Below are 26,553 nucleotides of genomic sequence, written 5' to 3'. Positions count from 1 at the left end.
TTTGGCTGCGAATTTCTCAAAAAGTCATCAGTCAACCCACCAAAATTTAAAAGAAATAATGAAAGACGACACGTTGATCATCAGTTTTCTGTGCAGCCTGAACACCTGTAAGAGTTTTGAGTATGCGGCGATGCCGGTAGTAGTGTGAATTTACGTCTCAAGAAATACATACTCATTGGTGCTATTGGGCATGCCTATTGAAGAGTGTGAACATTCCCAATAAAAAAACTTCGCATGTTTTTTTTTTTTTATTTTTACATGTTTTTACATGCACTTACAATTATCGACCCTATCCAAAATTCTGGTCAAGACTTGTGAGTCGGCATTACTTTTCTATTGTTGAACCCCAACTTCAGCCCTCTGAATTACTTGACCTGTGTACATTACTCAGCACCTTTGTATATTTGTGTATATTTTTGTACAAATTTGTACAGATTTAGAAAAGAACAAGAATTATGTTTATTATTTCGCATATTTTAATAAACCACACAAACTCAAAGCTGGTTAATATATTTTTTTTCGTTTTCTTTCTTTTTTATTCAACTTCAAGAACCTAACCATTTTAACATAAAAATAAAAAGAATTTCTTTATATGAACTTTGATGGTTTTTATTTAAAAAAATAATTAAGAAATCAATATTAAAATTGGGTTTCATCATATGGAAGAAAACACTCAATGGCACAACTTTGGCATGATTTAACTCGTCTCATTTTGCACCCAGCTCAGAATGCTGTTAATTGCAAATACACAATTTGTCTACCATCATGACCATAATAATGGCTTTGTTGGGTTACCAGCCAAAATATAATGAAATTTGTATTGCCCATGACTGGTTCTCGGCATATATCTGCTCATTACTTGAGATTGCTGAGCGATAATTTTCAAGCAATTCAACAAAGTTGCAAAAAACTCCAATCAAAAATCTGGGTGATTTTTTTTTTTAATGTTTGGTATTTCTCGATCACTTGCATAATTATTTGAACACACAATTTTCTGCACTTCAGGAATGCTTCAAACAACCTCAGAGCTTGAGTACTTTTCATCGTAATTTCCAATTTACAAATGTATCTTACATGAACTTTACATTAAAGGAAAGAAAGAGTTTTCGTAATGTCACCAAAATTATTTACATTTATACACATTTACATAACGATGAAAAAAAAAAACCTTGTACCTCTAGCACACCGTTTTATCTAAACTAAATTCGGACCTAGGCAAATATGATTTCTGTCAAATCAACAGAATTCATATGCGGGCCGTGCTTCCTCCGTTACCCATAATAGTACAAAATACCCAATGTCACCCACTAATGCCCATTTCTGTTGGGTACCCAAAACAGGTGCCCATTACTGTGGGTGGTTTGTACCCAAATGTCACCCAGTAATGTCCATTTCTGTTGGGTGACCAAAATGGGTGCCTGTTACTGGGTGATGTCTGTACCCAAATGTCACCCAGTAATACCCATTTCTGTTTGGTACCCAAAATGGGTGCCCATTAGTGTGCGACGTTTAACCCAAATGTCACCCAGTAATGCCCATTTCTGTTGGGTAACCAAAATGGGTGCCCATTACTGGGTGACGTCTGTACCCAAATGTCACCCGGTAATACCCATTTCTGTTGGGTACCCAAAATGGGTGCCCATTACTGGGCGACGTTTAACCCAAATGTCACCCAGTAATACCCATTTCTACTCGATACCTCTGTTGGGTGCATTGTACACTTCAAAACATTGATACCACACAATAACTCCAGTACCTATATTTGTAATCGCATCTTGCAAAGTTTACCACTTAACATTTCTGTAATAGTTTTGTTTAGTACAACCACTTATAACAATTTTAAAATCTTACACTATAGCATGCGAGTATCTCTTGATTGCCACCTGTGTAACTTGAGTACTGTACACTGATGCTGTAGCTAGTACAAATGTACATTTTGAGTACTGGCTATTAGGCCTATGCATTATAATGTTACCATGTCTCAAAGATAACTCGGGCAAGCAACTGGGAATGTAAAAAAAAAAAGAGGAAATTCCAAACCAATCAAGACTTTGTACAGTGTTTTTCGATTTGTAATGGCAGTCATGAGAATTGAAAAACGAGGAAATCAGCTGATCTGAGAAAAAGTTGCATGCCTGATAACTACAGGTACCAATTTAACATAACCGAGTCTTTGAGTAAACAACCATGGATAGTGCATGTAACTTGACATTCCGAAACTATATGTAACAGGATTCCATTGGCAATTTGGGTGATTCACAATGCAGTGCGCCACCAAGAGTTTGCCATGGAGAGTTCAGTTTTCCCAGTGCATTGTGGGAGATCTTCGATAGCGCGGGACATTTGAAATTGTTCCTTGCAAAACATTACTCCATGGCAAACTCTTGGTGGCGCACTGCATTGTGAATTGCCCGAATTATGAGTACATTGTAGGCATGAATTGATGGACTTTGCCGCATCCAGACAAAAGTATGGTAAAGGTATCGCCCTGTCACTGTTCAATGTGGGATACATGTGTGCCTCTCCAACATGTGCGCCTCACATATTGCATGTTTAAGACGTGAGCGTTATTTGCAGTACTGTAAAGAACGAACACTTACTTCAAAGGACTTGCCGTGTAATTTTTAAAAACAAATTTCAAAAACTGGGAAGGCACAAGGTAACAATGTATTTTCACACACAATATTAGAAGACACTTAAAAAAAATCATTTGCTTGTAGGTTAAGCCCAGTTGCAAAGTTTGGAAATGTACGCAAGAGGGAGATTCAGTGTCCGTAACTTGCCAGTGGAAGAAAGATTTCCAAGAATATCAAATTAATACTACTATTTCTTTGCCTCAGATTTTATGCAACTAGAATTACCAGGGAAAGATATTTGTGCAAACATTTTCCACGTTCACAGACAGTCAAAAGAGAAATTATCTTTCAGACGAAACGCTTTTATTTTAAGATTAGCTGAAACTGGACACCTTTTTTGGACATATTTGATTAGGATCTGACTAAACAGATTGGATAACAAAAACATTTTTTTATTTCAGAATTGGAAGTGGTAGTTCTTGCAATGCTCTGATTTTCAGAGGTTAAATGCCAGCCGCCATACTCTGCTCCAGAATAGAGACGTCAGACTCATCGAAAAGCTCCATCGTGACTTGGTCGCCATCCCTGTAAACAGAGGAAGTAAAATTTGATGAAAAGAATGCTACCTTTGCTTGCATGAATGCAACAAGCTCGCACTGATTACGTGTATTGGGAGGTAACACATTGAGTACACAGTGTTAATACGTCGGTTAAAGGGAAAATACAACATTTGCAAACATCAAAAAATAAAACTACCAAATCATTTTGAAATACCTTGCTGGACTGCTAGTGAATGACAGTGTAAAGCATCCTGTAAAATCATGGCACCTGGTATACTTTCATTTTCAAGAAAAGTGGTATTTTTGTATCAATTTCCAACGCTAGTCGGCCAACCAGCATTGGAAAAAACTGGCTGTTTTTCAAACACTGGCCCCAATTGACCATTGCACTTGTTTGCAATGGATTACACACCTATGAACGGGTACAAGCCAGCTAGACTGGTTCCCTGACCTTACAATTCCCCAATGTATGTAAACTGCTCTGTTTCTTCTTATATGGAGTCAGGGAACCAGACTACAGGAAAATGATTGTTTTTCTTGGTTTTTATAGCATTTTTGAACCCAAAACCTCAAAAAAGTCAGTGTAACTATATTTGCTATATATTTCCAACCCCCCAATTCCATCCATTTCTGAAAATTACAGCAAAAGCAAATGATGTATATTCCCTTTAAGGGCAAATTCCATCTCATGAAAAGATTAATTGTGGTACCCACTGCTATGCCTGATCCTATATGCCTTTAAGGAAAAAAATACTGATCCAATATGCCTTTTAAGGAAAAACCACCAACCTTGATGTGATTTCCGCCAGCAGGTTTTTGCCCAAGGCCAGCTGGCAGAACATCTGTAGTGCCGTGTCGTCGTCCTTTGCCACCTGCTCGCTTCCAGCCAACTTGCAGCGAACCACCTGTGGGACGTCAATGGTTTGATCAGTGTTATTAACAAACCTGCCCGGCCGCCACCACGTCTTTTCTTTTATGGGAGAAAAAGGTAGGCATAGGCGAATCCAGGCGGCGAATAGGGACTATCCCCCCTCCCCTAACAGGTTTTCATTTTTAGCTGCGGGAAAGCAGCTCAACGAATCATCCTGTCTCTTCCAGGCGTGGACCTACTGGGGGGGGGGGGGGCTGTAGCCCCCAAAATTGTGTAGCCCCCCCCCCCCCCCCGAAAAAAAAGTCCACAAAAAAAAAGGCAGTACCCAATTTTTGAAGTTGACGTGCGAATCATCTCACCCCCAAAAAAATAGTCGTGAGAAGGGGGCATTTGTACACTAAAAGGTACTACAGTGTGCACGATTGTAGGATTTTATCAGCGCTCCCCATTGAAAATGTGGTACAAGCACCCCCCCCCCCTATTGATTTTCTTAGACCAAAGTGTCCAGAGAAAAAAAACGTCTACTTTTCAGCATGCCTCCCAGCAATAATTTCTGGATCCACCCCTGCTAGCCCCTCCCCCACCCCCCCCCCAAAAAAATATAGGCTCTAGAACCGCGCCTGGTCTCTATTTTTTTCTTGCAAATTGTCGCAGCAAAAGTTGAGGTATCCGAACAGTGCGAGCAACCTATTACATTCTTTAGTCTCAAACCACTCTGCACTGTCCGGGTTTATTTTATGGATTCATCAAATCAGAATCAGAAGATATTTTGTTCTGACCAAACTCTCCCCCTCGAAAAAAAAAAAAAACCTAAAGCAAAAACAGAATGACTTGGGACCTTACCTGAAAGGGAAGTTGTAGGAAAGTGTCGGACAACGGTTTGAGAAAACTGATATCTACCGTCTCAATGTCGCCATGATCAAGCAGAAAGCACTCGACCTGTGATGTAAAAAGTAAGAAAATAATAAATTGCATGCTTTTATTGTATTCAGTATTAGAAGGTGAGTCTTGTATTGAGCCAAAATAGGACAAGCTTTTGCACAATGCAACTGCTTCCAGACTGTTACTTTAACCCTAACCTTCCTGAATCCTCCAAAATCCTCTTTGCAAAATGGAGGATTTTGCAGGATTCAGACTATATGGCAAAAATGCACTGTGTCAAGATCTTGGGCCGGACCTTGTGTTGTTTATGCTCAGCCTATATTATACTTGAAATCCTCCGCACTGCTCCAGGATGTCACTGTCTCTGCTTCAATATATGGACAATGATGGCTAGAGCATTTTGAATGATTGAGGCAGTGGTCACCCCTGCAATGACCACATTCAAGAAATAATGGAGGATTTTGCAGGACTGAGGCGGTATGCAATTTTCACATGGAGGCAATTGGAGGATTTTGCAGGATTGAGGTTGCATCCTAGCAAAAAAATGCCTAGGGAGTAGGGTTAATGGACAACTGTCGAAATGCTTGTGCCACAACTGGGGGGCCTCTGCATACACATATCCAGAAAGGGCTATAACCCTCCTCCTGTAGAATCAAAATTCAGTATAAAACGCTATAAACTCCAAACACCTTGATTTTGAATCGTAATGAAATGCCCTCTGTGAAAGGTTGGCAATAATATAAGAGACAAGTTTTATACATGTGGAGTGCAGAGGGCTTATCTGCTTGCACCTAAAATACGATTTTGACAAAGGAAAACTTTGGATTTGTGTACTAAAGGAAAACTTTGGATTTGTGTACTAAAGGAAAACTTTGGATTTGTGTACTAAAGGAAAACTTTGGATTTGTGTACTAAAGGAAAACTTTGGATTTATGTACTAAAGGAAAACTTTGGATTTGTGTACTAAAGGAAAACTTTGGATTTGTGTACTAAAGGAAAACTTTGGATTTGTGTAAAATCATGGAGGCAGAACTTAAAGGGGTTTAAAGTGTTCAAGATGTTTTGTCTATGCCATGCTCCAGTTTTTCTCCCTCAATTAGATTTAAAATCGATTAAAATGTATTTCTAGCAACTTTTTAAAATAGAAAAGCAGGTCGTGGGTTCGAGTCTCACCTGAGTGATTTTTTCCAACTTTCACACGGGTATAAAGTGTTTACATGTCAGTGAAGGGCCAAAACCTAATATTGAAATACAGAAGTTATTCACTTTTGAATAAGAAATTGACCCCCAAAAAAATGACTTTGTTGCAGAGCACAATCAGTAAATCATTTAAGATTAGCATGGATGAATTTCTGGGAGGTTTCATTACCTGGTCCCCTTGGACCGATTTGACCATGACCCTAAGCCACTCCCTGTTGAACTGTGCCGCACAGCAGTCACCTTCCTCCGGCGGGTCAGTCAGGGTCCAGGTGCTGCATTGGTAGAAGAGCCGCATCTCCTCCTCCAGAACCATCAACTGCTCCTGTAAAACGACAACAAGACATAAACATTAAGGCCAAGTTCGGGCAAGGACCATTAGTCGACTAGTGGTTGATTTGTGACGTACCTTACGCCTGCGCACTGATAGCAATGTGCGAACGTCTCTAGTCAAACGCTGGTCAAAATGTCATCGCAAAACTTCTGGATCCTGGCTCTCTGCTATCGTTATGAATGCGCGTGGCTATTGGTTACCAGCGAAGCAACCAACCCCAGTAGGCTGGTTCCAAATAGTTGACTAGCGTAGTCAACCACCGTCGACTAGACAGAGTTCGGGCAAACGTAAGTTAACCATTGGTCAACTATAGTCCTTGCGCGAACTTGGCCTAAGTCGAACGATCTCTCGCCACAACCAATTTAATTGAACTGTGGAAAGGCAATCCGTTGTCATTGTTGAGCTCCAGTTAATCGTCATCCGACTGGTCATTTGACTTGCGATTGACTTGTAATTGACATGCAATATGACTTGTGATTGACTAGTGAATGAACTTGTGATTGACTAGTGAATGAACTTGTGGATCTTGCTACACTGAGCAGGCTTGTCATTTAGACAAGTGTTGCATGTTGCTGCGTTTGGCAGGTTTCTCACCAAAATACCCTGGAGGGTTAGGGTTGTGGGGTGCTGTGGTCCAATGGTTACGGTGTTCGACTCGTGTGCCGTGGTACATGGGTTCGAATCCTGACTGTGGGAACATGGTGCTTGTGCTCTTGAGCAAGGCACTTTACCATTATTGCTTCGTCCTTCGGATGGGACGTAAAGCCGTAGGTCCCGTGTGTTGTGTAAATGCACGTTAAAGAACCCAGTAACACTTATCGCTAAGAGAAGGGGCTTGCCCCGGTGTTTCTGGCAGTGGCTGCAATATGCGCTGCAGCACCTTGTACACCCTTATAAGGTGCTACATAATGGGTCTCATATCTCTCATAAACTTTATTTACCTTTCTTTAATAATAGACATAACTCCAGCGCCTTGAGTACCTAATAGTTGGTAGATACGTGCGCTATATAAGACTCCATTATTATTAAATAAGGGGACAAACAATTTCTTACCGAATAGTCATCTCCAATCAGAATAACAAAGAAGTCGGACAAACTCTTGATGTATGCCACGTAAACATCCCATTCATCTTCTTCTGGCAACTGCAGGTTGGGCACGCCTGACACTTCCATAGTGGGTGAACCGCCCCCCTCACTAGGCTCACTGGGTTCACTACAGGTCTCCTCAACGGGTACACATGGGGGCGAGTGGGTGCCACTAAGCTGGGCGTTGGCAAGGCTGTTGGTAATCTCATTGATATTTGAGGCATCGCTTTCGGCCTGTGCAGGGTCTTGGGGTGAACCGTTCCTTGGCAACGGGTCGCCAGGTGAGGATGCGTTGCCTAGCGTTGGGTTGCCTAGCAACTGGGCACCTGGGGAAACAGTTCTGGGTGAGGACAGGTTGCTAGGGACAATGTTTGTCGGACTGGTGGCAGGAGTGCCGTTGTTGGTAGGTGGCGCGTCTGCTGTGGGAGTGAGTCTGGGATTTTGCTGGACGACCCAGTCATCTGAAGGTTTCCATCTGGCATTGTTGATGGGCTGAACAACTGAAGTGGATGGTCCTGTAGGGGTGCCATTTCTGGAGAACAAAATCCGAAGCAAACAAACGTTGTTAATGCTGGTCTTGGTGCATATATCTGATGGGAAACAAAGGTAAGTAAAACATGTAAAATACAAAACAAATTAGTTGGGATTCTTTCAGGTTAAAACGTTAACCCTCCTATGCAAACATACGTTCTGTGCCAAGCTGTCCAAGCCAAAATCAATCAAGTGACTGTTTGTAACAGTTAAGAGCTCCCAGCCTACATAAAGCAGGATTGACTGGCTGTGACTGTTTATGTAACTTAACCTGGCTATGCTTTGACCAGTAGGTGATTGATAAGACAGCTGTGCCGCCAGTTTCCTGCTTTTGTCTGCTGACTGAATTTGACTTGATCAAAATATGATCTTACAGTTTGTGACTACATGTACATGTATGTAAAAAACATAGCAGGGGATGTCAATGGAATTTTTGACTGTCTGTGACAATTAAAACAGTAGGAAGGTTAATGAATTTGAACCCGGTTGGAAGTTATTTGCGAGTAGCTGTGGGAATGTCATGTTATGACAAATAAAATTCAACATCAACTCCTTGGTGTATTTCATAAATGTTTGAAAGTTCACCACAATCCCAACATTGTGCAATAAAACCCACATGCACTGGTTTATTTGTTTCGTGTAAAGAAAAAAAAAACAGATAGACTTTTTTTCAGGAGAGTTTAGGATTAATAACTCCTTATTTCATGGGATTCTTCGACAAAATTCTCAAAAATGCACTAGAAACAAGAAAACAGGTTACTGTGGGAATTAAATTATTCAAATAACATTTTCTTCAAAAAGATAAACAATATACTTAATCCTTCAAAATCCAAGATAACAACATGCAATGGTTGGTTAGGGTTAATCTTATGACACTATGTAAAGAAAAAGGGTGCCCAACAACAGCTGAAAACAAAAACAAGTAACTGTAATGTATTAACCAGTTCATGTCGGGATTATTTTTAATAAGAACGGAACAAGGCGCAGTTTCACTCAACCTCAAACCAGGTGGGTTAAAGCAATGACCCTCAGGCAGCACACTCACATTTCCGGCCACGCTCCCTACGCGTTTATCTGTGTTTCCGAATACTGCAAAACTTTTGCCTCTGGCACGAACTGGTTAAAATCGAATGTAAATTCAAGGGTTGGAGGCTGAATCACACAATGAGAGGTATGTTCACAGTGGAAGCATTCGAAGTTCAGAAGCCCTTCATTATGAGTCTTGAAAAATTTTGGCAACACATGTACACACTGAACAACAATGATAAAGTTGTCAGTAAAATGCCTACTGTACATGTAACTTAAAGAGGTCTGTGAAAAATATATTCTATCCTGCAACCAAAAAAGTCCACTTGTTAAATTGTATCCAGAGACACTCTGCAAACTTCGTTTATTCGTTAACTTTATTCCTTCGGCTGCAAAATTAACAAGGAGGCACGTCAATTGTACGTTTTGCCAACATGCACCCAGTGTGAACACACCCAGAATGATGACATTTCAGTGACAACGATGATGTGAAAAATTGAACAATGCAAATAGCCATGGAAATCAACAGTGCTCAACGAATGTTCAAAGCTGGTCACACCAGAATGATGACAAAACGGCTGTGGTCTAATTTCAAAGAAGCCAATTTCCCTGAGGATGGCTTTCAGCATTAAGGTTTACCCTCAATCCACCAGGCAGTTTTGGAGGATTTTGGAGGATTGAGGCTGAATTGCTAAAAAGTGTTGGTTGATTTTGGAGGATGCAATTTTGTCGAGTTTGTAGGCTGTAACCAGCATTGTTTATGTTTGGTCATAAATAATTGAGCCCTGTATTACGCTGGATATCACCCGCACTGCTTCTGAATGTCATCAGCACTGCCTCAACCCATTACAGTGATTGTTGGAGGATTTTGAAGGATTGAGGCTAAATGCAAGTTTTACATGGTGGCAATTGGTGGATTTTGCAGGATTGAGGATGGTTCCTATCCAAATGGAAATACATATAAGAGGCAAGGGTTAAGGTTTTTGGAATGCATCCCAGGTACAAAGCTTGTGGCGACACTTTACAAAACATACCAGCTCAGACAAGCCCGAGTCATACTAAGAACTGTTCGCAATGTTCAGAACCAAACTAAGTGTACTTGTACCTGTTCAGTATGGGCAATGGATAGACTACAAAAGCACACTATAGCACTGTGCCTAATGCAGTGGTGGACAACTACTATGGTAATGGATTTCATGTGCTTTGATAGCACAAGAGACATGTACAGTGTACCATTTTGTCATCGTTCTAGGTGTGACTGGTGCTGAAAAATTTATAACAAACTGAAGAAAAAACAAAACAAAGAGATGACGATTGCAACTTTGGTTAGTGCAGATGCATGCAGCCAACCTGAGGGAGCCTGTCCAAGAGTCTGGGCTCTGCTGCCATCTTGAGATGCCAAGGCTGCAAGAGTCCTTCCCCATTTTATCAGGGAAGGCAGTGCCGCTTGATGCATCTTGTAGAAGTTGGTACTCTCCTCTAGGACTCGTTCTCCGTTTCTCTACATTCAGCATTTTGTTGTTGTCAATGTTCCGAAATTGTAGATCTAGGTCTGGCTTCATCGGCCAACCCTTCCTCTCTCGACAAACTTCTTCAGATCCTGGACAAGGTGGCAGCTCCTTGGGGGAACCTTTTCCTTGCTGTTGGTCGTTTGCTTCATTCCTGCTCGATGAGCTTTCATAATTCTGGATTCCAGAGTTATTCAAGTTCTCGTCTTGAGGTACCTCTGGATATCTGTGACTTCTTGCCACTGGCTCTGAGTCTTGATCTTGGGTGTTTGGAAGCTCCTCTTGATTCAGCTTTTTGTGGCTCGCTGATTTCAGCTTGCTTTTCAACTGTCTCTGATTCAACAGCAACTCCTTCAGTGCTGCCTTCCTGGCCTCAGATTTAGTTGGTCCTTTCCCAATGCCAACAACAGACCCAGCAATGAAGCACACACTAACAAGCGGACGTTCCATTGAGATGGTCTCCTTGACTGTCTCATAGATGGCAGTTCTGCCAAATGTCTCCCGTAGAACTCTCCGAATCTCCAGGTCTGGAGCTCTCCGTAAAGTTGTCACAGAGTTGCTTGTGATGCCTGCCAGTGACTGTGGGTTGTTATCTGTCTTGCCGACAACAGGTTGTGGATGAGTATATTCATTTAATGTGAGGCCAAACCTCTCTGCCCTCTTGTTTAGAATCTCCTCTTGTGAGAGTGGCTTTACCTCTTGCAAGTCTGGGAAGATTCCAGCATCCTTTTGAGCAGCAGCATTTGGTTGAACATGAAACTCTCCAGTTGAAGAAGCCTTGTTGGAGTTGTCCTCAGCTTCCAGTACCTGTGCACCTTGAATTGTTTCCCGAGGTTGCAACAAAGTTTTTGAGTTTACAACACAGAACCTTTCAGCTCTGCCCTGAGAGAAGGATAAGTTCATGAGAGGTTTGGGTTGCTGAGAATCCACTTCCTCCAGAGCTGCTTTGGGATTAAGACCAAACCGGGCAGCTCTTGCTTCCAACCTGTCCACTTGGGAGAGGTTTGTAATCCTCCGAGGCACGCCTGCTGTGGGAGTGACTCTACGATTTTGCTGGATGAACTGGTCATCTGAAGACTTCCATCTTATTCTCTTTAACAAGCTGGCCATGCATCTTGGGACCTTACAGTCGTCGTGACGTTCTGCAGCAGAGCAGTCACAGAACCCAGCTTGATGCTCGACTCTCAAGTACAGCTCCTCCCTCCCTGCAGTGGGCTGACTAACTTGACTTACATCGCCGGGCATGATGTTCCACTGGTAGAGAATATTAGCGGATGCCGCCTCAACGGCAGCCTTCTGGGTGATCCCATGTGCCATGCTAACTTGCAAACCTGCTGTGCAGTTCACGGCCAAATAGGGCTTCCCAAGGAGGGTCTCGGGTTCAGTTTTGTACATCAGCGGTAAGTTCTGTCTTTGGCAGACGGCCTGTAAAATGTCTGCCAAGCTGGGGTCAGCCAGAGCAGGGTCTTGGAAAAGATTCTTCGGGGGTGTGAGCTTGGTAAGCGCAGGGGTTATGTTGGGCTTTGCTTCTGGGCAACTAGGATGGAATATAAATGGGCAGATGCTACAAAAGCTACCACGATGTCTGCACAATTATACATGAGCAATTTCCACATGCAGGGAAAATGGCTTGCGTAATGTACAATTAATTATATTTATGTACATGATTTTCTGAACAAGCGCTTGTTTCCCACAAACCTTTGTGCAGTCTGGTTTCCCGTCTTCTCCGCAGCTGTTCCTACCTCCTTCTGATCTCCGGCACCAAGGTTTACTGTCCGTTTTGACACTTTGGATTCAGACGAGTTCTTTATACTAACCGTCAGCTTGGGATACAGGATGATGTTATTTAAGACCCTACAAAAACCAAGAGAGAGAACAGTGGTTTATTACAGACACTGACCAATCCATATTTGATCTGTGCATCACCCATAGAGGGTGATGTTTGTCTATTCACAACACAGAGGGCAATAACTCATTAACATTTTGGACATCTGCCAGTCCTTCTTATGGAATCTGTACAATAGCCAATACTTGGTCATTTTACCAAAGAGCCATATCAAAATCCTAGGGGTCCTTGAAACCTTGGTTTTGTCTTCAGCATTGCCTTCAGATGATTTCACGGCACAAATTTGGAAGACTCCAGCTCAGTGTGTGTTCATGTTAGCTTGGGCAACATCAAATCCCACCTATATGTAGGCCAAACTAAGTCTAAATTTTGTCAATTCGGATTTTGGTCATAAACCCTAACTCTGCCAGTCGCAACACAACGTATCAGGTGTAAAAGTCTGTGGGACCACAGATAGTCCAGTAGATATGTGACAAAATATCGATGAATTGTGCACTTTTGCATAAAAGCGTGAAACTTGGCACAGATGTTTATATTCATGCGAGAAAATGTTTTAGATGGGGAGCCATCGCAAATTTACCCTTTTAGGGGCGTGGCATCCATTTAAAAAAAGGGGGGCGGGACTTGGCCTCCCCGCAGTGAAAATGGTTTTTCCCACTTGTTACAAAAGCAGGAAACTTCACAAAGACATAATTATATAGATTATTAGTGTTTTCCCGATTCGGAGCCACCACAAAAGTACTTTTTTGGGGGCGTGGCAGCCATTAAAAGAAAAGGGGGGGGTAATTATTATGCCCACTTTGGAAAACATTGTGCCCATATTTCATGAACGAATATAACGTCCCACAGACGTTTATATTCATGAGAAAAAAAATTCCAGATATGGAGCCATCTCGAACACACCCTTTTAGGGGCGTGGCAACCATATAAGAAAATAAAGGGGGCGGGGTTTTCATTATGTCCACCCTGGAAATATTGTTCCCACACTCATAGAGAAATGGAACTTTCCACAAACATTGACATTCATAAGAAAAAAAATTCCAGATGTGGAGCCATCTCGAACACACCCTTTTAGGGGTGTGGCAACCATATAAGAAAAAAAGAGGCGGGGTTTTCTTTATCCCCACCCTGGAAATATTGTTCCCACACTCATAGAGAAATGGAACTTTCCACAGACATTGACATTCATGAGAAAAACAATTCCAGATGTGGAGCCATCGTGAACACACCCTTTTATGGGCGTGGCAGCCATATTGAAAAAAGGGGGCGGGGTTTTCATTATGCCCAACATGGAAAAAAATGTGCCCACATCTCATAAACGAATGAAGCTAATTCCCACAGACATTAATATTCACAAGAAAAAAAAAGTCACACATGAAGCCATCGTAAACACACCGTTTTAGGGGCGTGGCAGCCATAGTAAAATGGGGGGGGGGGAGGGGGTTAGTCATGATGCCCCTATAAAAGAAAGTCATGCCTACCTTTCATTAATGGATTAAACTCCACACGGACAATATATTCATTAAAATCTTTCCTTTTTTTTGTAATTTGAAGCCATCACAAACTTATCCTTTTAGATGCATGGCATCTATTTTTTTTTAAATGGGGGGGGGGGGGGTGCTACTAATAATTTTTTCACCATCGAACTTTCATAAATGACTAAACTTCACACAAACTTGGTGCAAGATAATAAATTCACATGTAGAGCCACAGCAAACTCATCCTTTTAGAGGTGTGAGGGGCCTACTCACTGTGCCCACAATTGCAATTTTTAAATTTTGTTGTTGATTTCTTATAATGTTGACTGGCCCATAAACTATATTATTTGGTAATACAATGACTTACACCAAAGAGCATGGGTAAGTACCGGTAGGCTAACCCATGTTAAAGGGTTCAATGTGTGTACTTGCACCTATATTATCATGCACATCTAAATTCCAGAATGATTTCATAATTACAAATACACAGCACATAATGGCAGCCCTAAACTCTAACATTTAACATTTAAGGGCCATGGATATTCTTTTTTTAGGGGGGGGGGGGTGTAAAATCCCCCTACCCCCTACCCGTTGCGCCGCATTGACAGCAGATTGGGTAACAACACGATGTACTCGCCTCACAAAGTGGTGGACACGTCCACTATGACTTCACATTCAATGAATCTGTGTACCCCCACCACACAACCCCTTTTGGTCTGTCAGAAAAAAAGGCAGGGGGACAATGTATTTGGAGAAGTAACACTAGTCTTTCCAGGACTAACAGAGGCACCCTAGTTTATACCCCAATTCAGATATTGCTGCAGTTGAAAGGTTAACAGTAACTGGGTTGATATAGATGAGGCAAGAATGCATAGTGAAAGAAAACAAAGGGTTTGCCAACAGTAACTTCCAACTATAAAGGCGGCCCTACTCCAACACATTAAACAGCTATATGGGGTGGATTTTATTATATGAAACGCGGTCAAAATTATCCACGTTGTACATATAGAGTACCCCCCCCCCCCATTTAAAAATGGACGCCGCACCTCTAAAAGGGTAGGTTTGTGATGGCTTCACATTAAAAAAAACAAGATTTTTATGAATATATTGTCCTAGTGGAATTTAATCCATTTATGAAAGGTAGCCACAACTTTCTTTTATAGGGGCATCATGACTACCCCCCTTCATTTTATTATGGCTGCTACACCCCTAAAAGGGTGTGTTTACGATGGTTCCACGTTTGATTTTTTTCTCGTGAGTATTAATGTCTGTGGGAATAGCTTCATTCGTTTATGAGATGTGGGCACATTTTTCCCATGTTGGGCATACTGAGAACCCCGCCCCTTTTTTTCAATATGGCTGCCACGCCCCTAAAAGGGTGTGTTCGCGATGGCTTCACATCTGGAATTGTTTTTCTCATGAATGTCAATGTCTGTGGAAAGTCCCATTTCTCTATGAGTGTGGGAACAATATTTCCAGGGTGGGCATAATGAAAACCCCGCCCCCTTTTTTTCTGATATGGTTGCCACGCCCCTAAAAGGGTGTGTTCGAGATGGCTCCACGTCTGGAATTAATTTTCTCGTGAATGGCAATGTTTGTGGAAAGTTCCATTTCTCTATGAGTGTGGGAACAATATTTCCAGGGTGGACATAATGAAAACCCCGCCCCCCTTTTTTTCTTATATGGTTGCCACGCCCCTAAAAGGGTGTGTTCGAGATGGCTCCACATCTGGAATTTTTTTTCTCATGAATATAAACGTCTGTGGGACGTTTTATTCGTTCATGAAATATGGGCACAGTGTTTTCCAAAGTGGGCATAATAATTAACCCCCCCCTTTTCTTTTAATGACTGCCACGCCCCCCAAAAAAGTACTTTTTGGTGGCTCCGAATCGGGAAAACACTAATAATCTATATAATTATGTCTTTGTGAAGTTTCCTGCTTTTGAAACAAGTTGGAAAAACCATTTTCACTGCGGGCATGACAAGTCCCGCCCCCCTTTTTTTAAATTGATGCCACGCCCCTAAAAGGGTAAATTTGCGATGGCTCCACATCTGAAACATTTTCTCCCATGAATATAAACATCTGTGCCAAGTTTCATGCTTTTATGCAAAAGTGCACAATTTTTTCACATATCCGCTGGGCTAAGAGCTCCATGATGGGAATTTGCTGCATTGAGCCATCAACACCAGAGCACAAACGACCAATGGGAGCTATGCTCACTGAACAATGCCACAGTTGTAACCTGTTGTAGATGGTGACCAAAGGCTCTGAGGCAGTTCAGCCTTGAGATTTATTGACCTGATGGATCTTGCTACACTGGGCAGGCTTGTCATTTTGACAAGTGTTGCATGTTGCTGTGTTCAGCAGGGTTTCTAACCAAAACGCTGTACAGGGTCAGGGTTAAAGACTTCAAATCAAAACAGGACCAGAGAAAAAGTTTTGAAAATGTTGTCAATCTAAAATATGAAAGGTTATCTAATATTACATTTCTTTCTGAAGTAGATTTTGTTCTGCCATCTGGTCGATGATGGTTGCGTCTAGACTGCTCCCAAACTCCTTCTTGTGCATGTCAGAGAGGCCACTAGCCCAGATGCCATTTGCCTTTTCTACCAGAACCTGTTGGCAAAAATGAAAGATCTCATCAGTCAGCACCTGCAGCACTGGTGGATACTGACTTAGTCTCAATCAACAAAACGCCATAATTGCGTACCTTCTGTATCCAGTCTGATGTCTTTCCTCTGATCGGGGGAGTACTGGAGGTGACTTGCGGTGGCCTTGCTTTGACGGGAGGGTCAGAAGTCGTGTCTTGGGTCCTGTCTGGTCCAGCAACCTGGTGGTCAGGAAAACTTGTTCCAGTAGGGGACATCAGCTTCTTAAAGCGAGGGGGGACTTCGTAGTTAGGGGACCATTCCGGCTTCTTAGCTTTTGCGGATTCCAAGCTGGCAGACCGTTCCACCTTGTTCGGTTTCGCAGATTTCGCCTTCCCCTTCGTGGCACCGTCATTCTCCACAGTGATGTAGATGTTCTCGTACACTTTTGGTTTGTTTGTGGTCGGTTGAGTTGTGGGAGGGTCTGGCTTGGGCTGATTCCGCTTGGCATCCACAAGGTTTGAACTGGCAGACTGCTGGTTGCGTCTGGAGCCAAGTTTGCCCGACCAGGGCCCTGGAGTGGGTTGCTGCACAGCTGTCGCTGACGCATTTGCTGAACTCGTTGATGCACTTCCAAGCCTTTTGGTTGTCTCCGTCTGCGTCGTGGATTGGCGATTGTTCACCGGCGCAGTTTTCGACCAGGTTCCAGTGGGTTGCTGCACAGCTGTCGCTGACGCATTTGCTGAACTCCTATATGTGCTTGCAAGGCTTTTGGTCGACTCGGTCTTTGTCCTGGATTGGTAATGGTTCACCGGCACAGTTTTCTGCGGAGTTGGTTTCGGAGGTGCGCTCTGAGAGGGAACAGCTGGTCTAGGGATGTGAAATCTTGGCTGCTGGGTCGCCAGTTTGTAGAATTTTGGATTGGGTTTTTTTGTCCTGAACTTTGGCGTCACCGGCTGGGGCTTCCTGCTTGGATTATAGTTCCCATAAAAAGGTTTGGGTCTGTATGGGGAGCCCCTTGGTTTTCCTGGATGCGTTTTCATTCCGGACTGGTTGGAAAGAAGACAACAAAGTGAATACAAAATCTTAAGTTAGAATATTTACTAAAACCAAAGTTTACTGAAACCATCATCGGGTTTAACATGTAACTACACATCAGAACGTGAAATTGCAGACCAACATCCAAAAAAACCAGATGTACTCAGTTAAAAACTGAAACAATTCAGCTTACTTTTTATCTTCTAAATTCTCAAATATCAACCAATAATCAAATCCTGAGATATCAGACCACATGGTCTTGGTTCTCCGTCTTAACTTACAATTCAAAACCTAAAAGTAAACTTATCAAAAAAAGAAATTGACTTAAACAGTGGTTTGAAGTCATTATGTCATAGTGCATTGTGCCAGAGTCAATGCACTGACTTATGCCGAATACACAGAATATTTGGGCAAGAATGTACATGTAGTATCCAGACACCACTTCTTTGGTTTTGACAATGTCTATGGAGAGTTGCATGCATTTTTAGGGTATTTTCTTCACCAAATTGGAAAGGTTTCTCAGTCCCAGATTCATGTCTTTTGCACATTTTTGTGATGACCCACCTTCATTGAGATAATATATGGTGGTAAAAGTTGCGTCAGGATGCAACATTCTTTCCAATATTGGAATATTGGAATATCTACCCAATATCAAAATAGCAATTTGATGATTCAAATATTCAATAAATTGTGGGCAGTTTTGAGAGTTGATGAAAGGTTTCCACGATGTTATATTAACCCTAACCTTCCAAACTCCATCAAAATCCATCCCCCATTTTTGGGATTTTGGTAGGCAAGCCACGAGTATCAAGTCCATCAAAATCCGCCTACCCCCCATAGTAGTGGTGGTCTTGTGGTGGATTTCAGCTGATTTGGTCCTAAAGCATTAAGTGAAGCAGGGTCAGTGATGAATTTTGGCGGACTTGGTCCAGTACTTGGTAAAAGATACTGGGGAGTTAGGGTCAATTGTAAAAGTTGTGTGGTTTTAGTGTTTATCGAACACCACACTTTTGTCAAAATCCACTTTACACGCATGATTGTAAAGCTTACGTGAGGACTATTAGCTCAAATGTCTTCTTCAAACTCTGTCAAATATCAGCCTTTCCGCTAGCCAGATACATATCGATACATACAAGAGACTCTTGTTATCCAGAATTTTTTTAATTTTATCAGCAGTGAAACGAGCTAGGGATGCGAGTCGGCACAAAATCGTTAAAAATCCTTACCCCTTTGCTTTTCTTCTTGCCTTTCTGTCTGCTCACCAAGCTGCCGATGTGTTGAGTTGTGTCATCCGTGACACATTTGCAAAGTACGTCTCCGTCGGGACCCCTTTGAAAGGCGATTAAAAATAATTTTTTTAAAAAGCTGTTTGATTTACAAGCACAAATGGTCAATTCGGGCGATTCACAATGCAGAGCGCCACCAAGAGTTTGCCACAGAGAGCTCATTTTTCCCAGTGCATTGTGGGAGATGGTCGACAAATTCGCAGTGCGGGACATTTGAAACTGTTCGTTTTTCCCGGTCAGTAGTTTGGTAAGCATATGATTTGAGTATATGTTTGCCCTTTTCTTGTCTTTGTATCAATATGGTGATTTTTGGTAGGACGGCAGAACGCTGTGCCCCATTCTATAACAAATTAGCTCAAGTGTCTACTGACACTCATTCAAATGGGCCATATTTTGTCCAACGTAAACTTGAAAAGTTGACTCTCTATGGCAAACTCTTGGTGGTGCACTGCATTGTGAATCGCCTGAATTGTAGAAAAAATTTTTTTGATTGTTTAGGATGAGCTCCCTTACCTTTGCAGCGAAACAACATGGGGAATTGACTGGAGAAAAGCTTCCAGTGAAGGATACCCAAACTCCTTGAACTGCAACGGCGTGCCCGTCAATTCCCGGAAATCACCTGGAATTGTGGGAAAATATAAGTAAAACAGCGCCGTCAAACGTTGGTGGATGTCTTCCAACAGGAATCAGGTAGGCAAACTTTCATGGCTTTCCTCACCATTCACCTGTGTCTTTGACTTGGGTTTCAATCACTCCCCCCCCCCCCCCCCCCACCGCATGACCGGATTTGGCGATTTTGTAGTTACGGGCCCCTCTTTGACTAGTGTTTATTTGAGTCCTGAGATATTTTATCATTCTACAATGACTTCTGCAACCTTACATTGTAAGCAGTCTTTTCATTCTAAGGATCCAATTTTGTAAATTTTGAACAGCAATTTTTGGCAGAAAAAAAGTTGCATGCCTAGTCACAGCAACAGCCGCCGAACTAGCCGCACGCCACTTGACTGACAGCAAAAATGTTGGCCAGCAGGTCACACTACCAGCATGCATTGGGCATCAGCATCCATGTTGGAATTTAGCTACATTCAAATGTGTTCAAACAACCCTCAAACTTTCCTCTGGAAATTACATAAAAAGTAGACGTCTGAGGAATTACCAATTTGTTTTCCTTGCTGATATTAGAAGGCCAGTGTGCTTCCAAAATGTAAATACACATGCCTTGGTCCTTTTTCCTAGAAGTAATAGTTTATCTAGACAGGCCAGAGGATTTGCATATGTAATGAGGCCCATAGGACAGTGCAGTTTCTGGTAGTTTATGATGTGTTTATCCTCCTCTGCACCCAGCTGGGAACTTGAAGTAGACTCATTTTGTGGCTTTCAGTATACTTTTGTACATGGACCGTAGTTTCCTAGGAATTTGCTGTTATTTAGTGTTAAAGGGAATATACAACATTTGCAAATATCGAAAAATAAAACTACCAAGTTTTTACGAAATACCTTACTAGGATGTTGGTAAATGACAGTCTCAAGCATCTTGTAAAATTATGGCACCTGGTGTGAAGTCATTTTCAAGAAAATGGTATTTTTGTATACATTTCCAACGGTGGTCGGCCGACCAGCGTTGGAAAAACCTAACTATTTTTCTACTACTGCTCCAAATTTACCATTTTTTTAGTCCAAATGTTAGTGCTATTGGTTACATGTTCATGAACGGGTGCAGGCCAGCTAGACTGGTTCCCTTGCCTTACAATTTTCCATCATCTATAAATTGCTTACAATTTTCCATCATCTATAATTTGATCCATTTCAACTTTTGCGGAGTCAGGAAACCAGACTACTTGAACATTTTTGTTTTTCTTGGTTTTTCCAACCTTTTCGAACGCAAAACTTCAAAAATTTCAGTGTAACAATACTTGATCTATTATACTAACCCTCAAATAGTTCATTTCTAAAAATTACAGCAATAATAATTGTTTTAGAGTCATTTGCCAATAGTGCTTTGTGGGTTTTTATTTTCCCCCGTTTATCAATTTTTCCCCCTCTTTTTTGATACCTTAGTTTTTCTCAATATTCTCCTAAAATCGTATTACTTACTATTTTTATCCTTTGCAAAGTTTTATTTTTCTCCTTGGCAAATTCTTTTTGATTTTTTTTCATTTGTTGTTTGATCCAGATTGAGATTTCTTTGGGAGCGCCACAATTGGGCCTGCCCCTCGAAGGGCATAAGTGTATGGGGATCGGTAACAGACTAGCTCCCACTTGAAGCCTTTGATTGGATCGCCACTGCACGTGTGCATTACGATTGTTTATTTTTTAATCGCTGTTCAACTTTTGTGCATGGACGCCGCACCGGTGATTGAACTCAGGATTATCAAGAAACTCACGCTTGTCTTACCACAAAAAGTACACAAAATCACCAGTGGCTCCATGAAGCAACTTTCAAGCATTTCAACTGCAAAGGTTATAAATATTTATTTATTTATTTATTAAATGGTTTATTTTACTCTCCCGTCGCAGCCCGAAGGCTGAATTGTGGGCAGGTTTACATTGGAAAACATTCTAAAAATAGACAGAGGTAAAAACTGTATGTATTACAATAAAAATAATTAGAAGACCGGAAAAAAATTATAATGAGACTTAAAAAATAATGCATGTAACAACAAGAATGGTGAGTACACAAAAAAAAAATGGTACAACTATAGAATGCAGGGCCACTTTACTCTACATCCGCGCCTCCGTACGGCTGCGTGGAGGCGTGGAACCGCAGTCGACCTACCTCTGAAAATCGATCGTGGAGTCGTGGAGCCGCAGAGAATTGCGCCCTCTATCGGTGCGCGTCTCTGCGACTCCGCGACTCCGCGCCTCCACCACTGAGAGACAGTGCCCCGTCGCCCTCCCCCCCCCTTCCTAATTGGCCCGCCCAATTAAAGTGACTCTGCGACTCCCCGACTCCGCGCCTCCGCGACTCCAGACAGTGCCCCGTCGCCCTCCCCCCCCTTCCTAATTGGCCCGCCCAATTAAAGTGACTCTGCGACTCCCCGACTCCGCGCCTCCGCGACTCCAGACAGTGCCCCGTCGCCCTCCCCCCCCTTCCTAATTGGCCCGCCCAATTAAAGTGACTCTGCGACTCCCCGACTCCGCGCCTCCGCGACTCCAGACAGTGCCCCGTCGCCCTCCCCCCCCCTTCCTAATTGGCCCGCCCAATTAAAGTGACTCTGCGACTCCCCGACTCCGCGCCTCCGCGACTCCAGACAGTGCCCTGTCGCCCTCCTCCCTTCCTAATTGGCCCGCCCATTTAAAATGGATATGGATGCTTCGTTCTCAAAAAGATTCCGCCGAGAATTGCGCCCTCTATCGGTGCGCGTCTCTGCGACTCCGCGACTCCGCGCCTCCGCCACTGCGGCCACTCCAGTGCCCCGCGTCTCCGCGATTCTGCGACTCCAAGACTCCGCGCCTCCGCCGCTCCAGACAGTGCCCCCAACACATTTACAAGCACGTCCTCCCTTCCGATCCTTCATGAGAAGCTTTGAAGACAAGTGCAGTGCATTCCTTCGCTGTACTTAGCACTTTTTTGCAGGTTTGCATATCTATTACTCCTATTCCATCCACGCCTCCAGGCAAAATAAAAAACCTTGCTTCGGCGTGGCCCTGCATTCTATAGTTGCTCCAAAAAAATATTAAAAAAAGGAAATGACTAAAAACAGTTGATTAAAAACAGTTGGGAAAACAAACATGGAGAAATGGATTGCTCAGATTACGAAAAACAGTAAATAAATGAAGATAAATATCACACCAGGGTGTGAGACGTACAGCTTAGTTGTTCATTAAGAAGATTGGTTAAAAATGGGATTGCACTATTCTTGTAAATGAACTCTGGGGTGCTGGGGTGGGATATTAGAGGTGAAAATGAACAATTTTTGAGAGGCCCTTTTTTAGGGTCTCTTGCTACCACATTCTAACGAACAGGTTATGCCTCCAGCGTTACATACTATGTGAATGAATATGGAGCATGTCAGCTGGAGTTACTCAAGCTATATCTAAAGCTACTTTTAATGTTCAATAGCATATATCTGTATATACAAAATTTGTTGATGCTTGTTGACGACCGTTGACACTTGTTGAGGCTTGTTGACGCAGTTTAGTAGGACCCACATTATGGGACTAAGATAAGAGGCGGGGCTAGCCTAGTTATGTCATGAACGTTACTCGTTAGATTTGCAATGGTGTTTTCGCAAAATTGCTTTACGTGTATATACTGTGCGTTACGGCTACCGTAAGGATAGCCACTACGTAAATAATAAATAGCATTAGCAAACCACGTGTCTGTCAACGTTTTAATAACTTAATTTAAGTCAAGTTAAAGTACCCTACCCTGCAGTCTGTGAATGGCAACTCCGCCCTTTTCCGACAGCAGTACGCCCCGCAGCGTTCGGCACACCATTTCCAATTTCGACGCCGAAGCCATAGCTTCGACACACCGACAGAAACTTCAGTGACTGAAAAACACAGACGAAGAAGTCAATGAAACTTCGGAAGCTGACAATGTGAAGATCTTTTTTCCGACTTTGACGACGGTAAAGGAGCAATCTGCTTGCGAAACGTCACTCAAAAACGTGGTTGCAATAAAAATCACGCAGCGCCGGATTGAGTCGGGTACCCAGACGAAGTCACGGTCTTATTAGGGGCTATTGACTCATAACATTGATACCTGTCATCCAAGTATGCGCACGCGCATAACAGAAATAAACTTTTGGCGGGCCACGGGGCCAACACTGACAAAAAGCCCTTCTCCAATAATAAGGTGTCACATACAATTTATTTTCCCATTAAATCTTGTTTTATACAATGGACTCTACCTGTTATGGCCCGTTTTTTTTCCCACAGAGTCAGCGGCGCTAGCTACGGGAAAGGGGGGGGGGGGGGGGGGGAGAACGCCCCATCCATGAAAAATCATCGCCCCCAGTCGCCCACTCACTGGAAACTGGTAACCGGAGAAAATACAGTCATATGATAATTTATACGTGTACGTTACCATGATCAGCTGGTTTTTACAGAAAATGACTTTCTTCACCTTTTCTGTTTAGTTTCCCCTTATTTCGCGATTTGCTGTTTATTTTACCATCCCATGGAAATAGAATATAGCGCAACCTATTGTCTGACATCATGATTTCGGTTTGAACAGCCCCGGTGCCGGCATCAAGCCGGCTCCCCCCCCCCCCCTTTATTTTACGGAGGGAGGCCGGGTGTGCGGTAAATCAAAAAAAAATCTTCCTTTTTTGGCGCCACTCATCCAGCCACTCCCCTGATACAATGTTGTTTTTAAATTGCTAGTATTTTTTTCTTTAGCAATACAAAAGTCATTTGCTTTTGGATATCAAAACAAAACAAAAATCCGCCCACGTTGTTTGATATGTTATTGTATAATACATCAGGCGTATCTTTCTGTGCGTTGTGAACGCAAAAACAACCCAAAACAAAAGGTGGGCTATTTTCAGAGGTATTGAAAAAATGGCTTTTTCAGTGTTTCCACCTTTACGGAATTTCCTTATTTTAATAGAAATTATGGTGGATTTTAACAACCTAAGGAAATATTAGTCTATGGGAATTGACAAATTTTAAAGGAAATGTGAAATCTGAATGATGCAATAAAAAAAAATTCAAAAATGTTTTGATGAAGAAAACGTTTTAATATAAAGATAGTAAATATATGTCCAAACGAAAACTTGGGCCATTTTGGGGGTCTTTATGTGGTGGTCTGTCTACCTATACTGTTATTCTAGGGTTGGGGAATGTACATCATTGGCTTTTGCTGTAATTTTCAGAAATGAACTATTTGAGGGGTTCGTATAATAGATCAAATATTGTTACACTGATATGTTTGAAATGTTGTGTTCGAAAATGCTGGAAAAACCAAGAAAAACAAAAATGTTCAAGTAGTGTGGTTCCCTGACTCCACTAAAGATAAAATGGATCAAATTATAGATGCCAGCAAATTGTAAGGTTAGGGAACCAGTCTAGCTGCTCTGCACCCCTTAATGAACATGCAACAAATATAGCAAACAAAATTTGGACTAAAAAGGAGTAAATTTGGAGTTGAAAAATAGTTAGGTTTTTCCAACGGTGGTCGGCTAACCACCGTTGGGAATGTATATACAAAAATACGATTTTCTTGAAAATGACTTCACACCGGGTGCCTTAATTTTACAGGATGCTTTAGACTTTCATTTTTATACCAACATCCTAGTAAAGTATTTCGTAAAAACTTGGTAGTTTTATTTTTCGATGTTTGCAAATGTTGTATATTCTCTTTAAACATGGATGAAGCTGGAGTCTGACACCAATATCACTTCTCATTGTTTATTATGATGCCCGGGGTCAGTCAAGCCTAAATGTTCATTGATTATACATGGAGTGGTGACTGCACTTCTTCCTGGAACTTTATGCGCCAAAATGTCCACTATTCCGTCCCATTTTAGGATGCATGGTTGTCACTCCCGAGTCCCTGACATTGGCGTATTCTCATGCATGAGTCCGAATTTCTCATCGTTCATGCACTCTGCGCAAAATTATTTCTCATTGAGGGAAGTCCCTCCGCACGCAATAGCGGTGTCATAGGGGAAAATCCCTCACGACAAACACACCATATACAACGGCGGTGTCCTGTTATATCGGGAATCCCACATCTATACGGAACACTCCACCGGGGTTGAGGGTACGACCCGCCTGAGGGGGCTGTCCATGCCCATGGCCAGCAAGCGTAGTCCAGCACACGCGAAAAAGCCGTGGCTGAAGTCTGAGAAACGGAGTGCACTAGCAGGGGCGGATCCAGGGATTTTGAAAAGGGGGTTAGGCCCTTCATATTGTTTTAATCAGCAAATCAGTGCTGAAGTGTAGACATTTCCCCCGGACACTTGGCCTCCCGTTAAATCAAACAGTGGGAGGTAGGGGGTCGGGTGTGGAGGGGGGGGGGGGGGGGGGGGGGGGGGGGGGGGGGGGGGGAGGGGGGGGGGGGGGCTAGTACCATCTTCCAATGAGGGCGCTGTTCAGTTCAAATCCGACGATCATGCACACAACTATCGCACAATAGTGTGCAAATACCCCCCTTTCCCCCGCTGGCTTCGCCTCTGTGTCCGAGTGTTGCGGACAGGCGGACATTATAGGTAATTATTAATGTCTTAATTTTTGGTGTCAGAGCAGCCCCCCCCCCCCTTCCCCAAATGCGCGCGCATGTGCAGATGATGACAACGCAGTGAGCTTCAAATGAACTTTCTTTGAACTTGAGATGCAAACCTGTCATCAGAAATAGCTTTCTTTCTTTAATTGACTTACACGTACCAATTATTGAAGGAACAAATCAGGAAATGCCAAGAAAATTCTAAGGAAATTTAAGGAAATCTCAAGGGAAAAAAATCACAAACTTAAGGAAATTCAACTTGGGACTGAAGTGGAAGCACTGAGCTTTTTCCGTCGAGAGAAACTTTATAGTCCGTTCGCGTTCATGCGGGAACTGAGAACTAAAACTTTAGATTTTGTTGCTGAAATTGTTGCTTTGATGAAGCTTTGACACTCAAGATCGAAACGTCCGGCACTCCGAATCGTTGCATTTTCGTTATCTATTGAGAAGGTTAGCCAACTAAAGTCCAAATGTGTAATTGGTACGGTATAATAACACGAAATAAATAAACAAAATAAATCCGCCTGCCTTTAACAATTTCATTTTCGATATTGCCTAAATATAACATTCG

At 42.4% G+C, this 26,553-nt stretch overlaps 1 protein-coding gene across 2 annotated transcripts; it reads right to left on the bottom strand.

The window, feature by feature from the left end:
• Positions 1 to 517: 517 nt before the first annotated feature.
• On the bottom strand, positions 518 to 23,477 carry LOC119724583. 2 transcript variants are annotated; one of them, XR_005270654.1, is made up of 13 exons: positions 23,180 to 23,477; positions 19,322 to 19,427; positions 18,749 to 18,851; positions 16,607 to 17,533; positions 16,382 to 16,512; positions 12,270 to 12,425; positions 10,414 to 12,108; positions 7,474 to 8,038; positions 6,259 to 6,411; positions 4,851 to 4,946; positions 3,926 to 4,041; positions 3,001 to 3,161; positions 518 to 2,962 (listed from the first exon to the last, which is right to left on the bottom strand). XR_005270654.1 is itself a non-coding variant. In XM_038195691.1 (12 exons), the coding sequence occupies exons 1-12, from the start codon at positions 23,271 to 23,273 to the stop codon at positions 3,080 to 3,082; spliced, it is 4,224 nt and encodes a 1,407-aa protein (XP_038051619.1). In that variant the 5' UTR covers positions 23,274 to 23,477; the 3' UTR covers positions 518 to 3,079. The 2 variants fall into 2 exon arrangements, 1 of the variants encoding a protein (XP_038051619.1); XM_038195691.1 differs by having other exon boundaries at positions 518 to 3,161.
• Positions 23,478 to 26,553: the final 3,076 nt, after the last annotated feature.

Source organism: Patiria miniata, unplaced genomic scaffold, assembly GCF_015706575.1.
Source record: "Patiria miniata isolate m_02_andy unplaced genomic scaffold, ASM1570657v1 HiC_scaffold_18, whole genome shotgun sequence".
NCBI lineage: Eukaryota > Metazoa > Echinodermata > Asteroidea > Valvatida > Asterinidae > Patiria > Patiria miniata.
This window is presented reverse-complemented; position numbering and strand designations above follow the sequence as displayed.

Bases quoted from the DNA above. Each gene is read 5' to 3' on its own strand.
- LOC119724583 (XM_038195691.1), bottom strand. From the start codon at position 23,273: ATGGCTTCGGCGTCGAAATTGGAAATGGTGTGCCGAACGCTGCGGGGC. The intron at 8,039-10,413 runs GTTGGCTGCATG...TTTGTTCTCCAG, and splicing joins TCTTGGACAGGCTCCCTCAG to AAATGGCACCCCTACAGGAC. The intron at 4,042-4,850 runs GTAAGGTCCCAA...GACGTCCCACAG, and splicing joins TCCTACAACTTCCCTTTCAG to GTGGTTCGCTGCAAGTTGGC.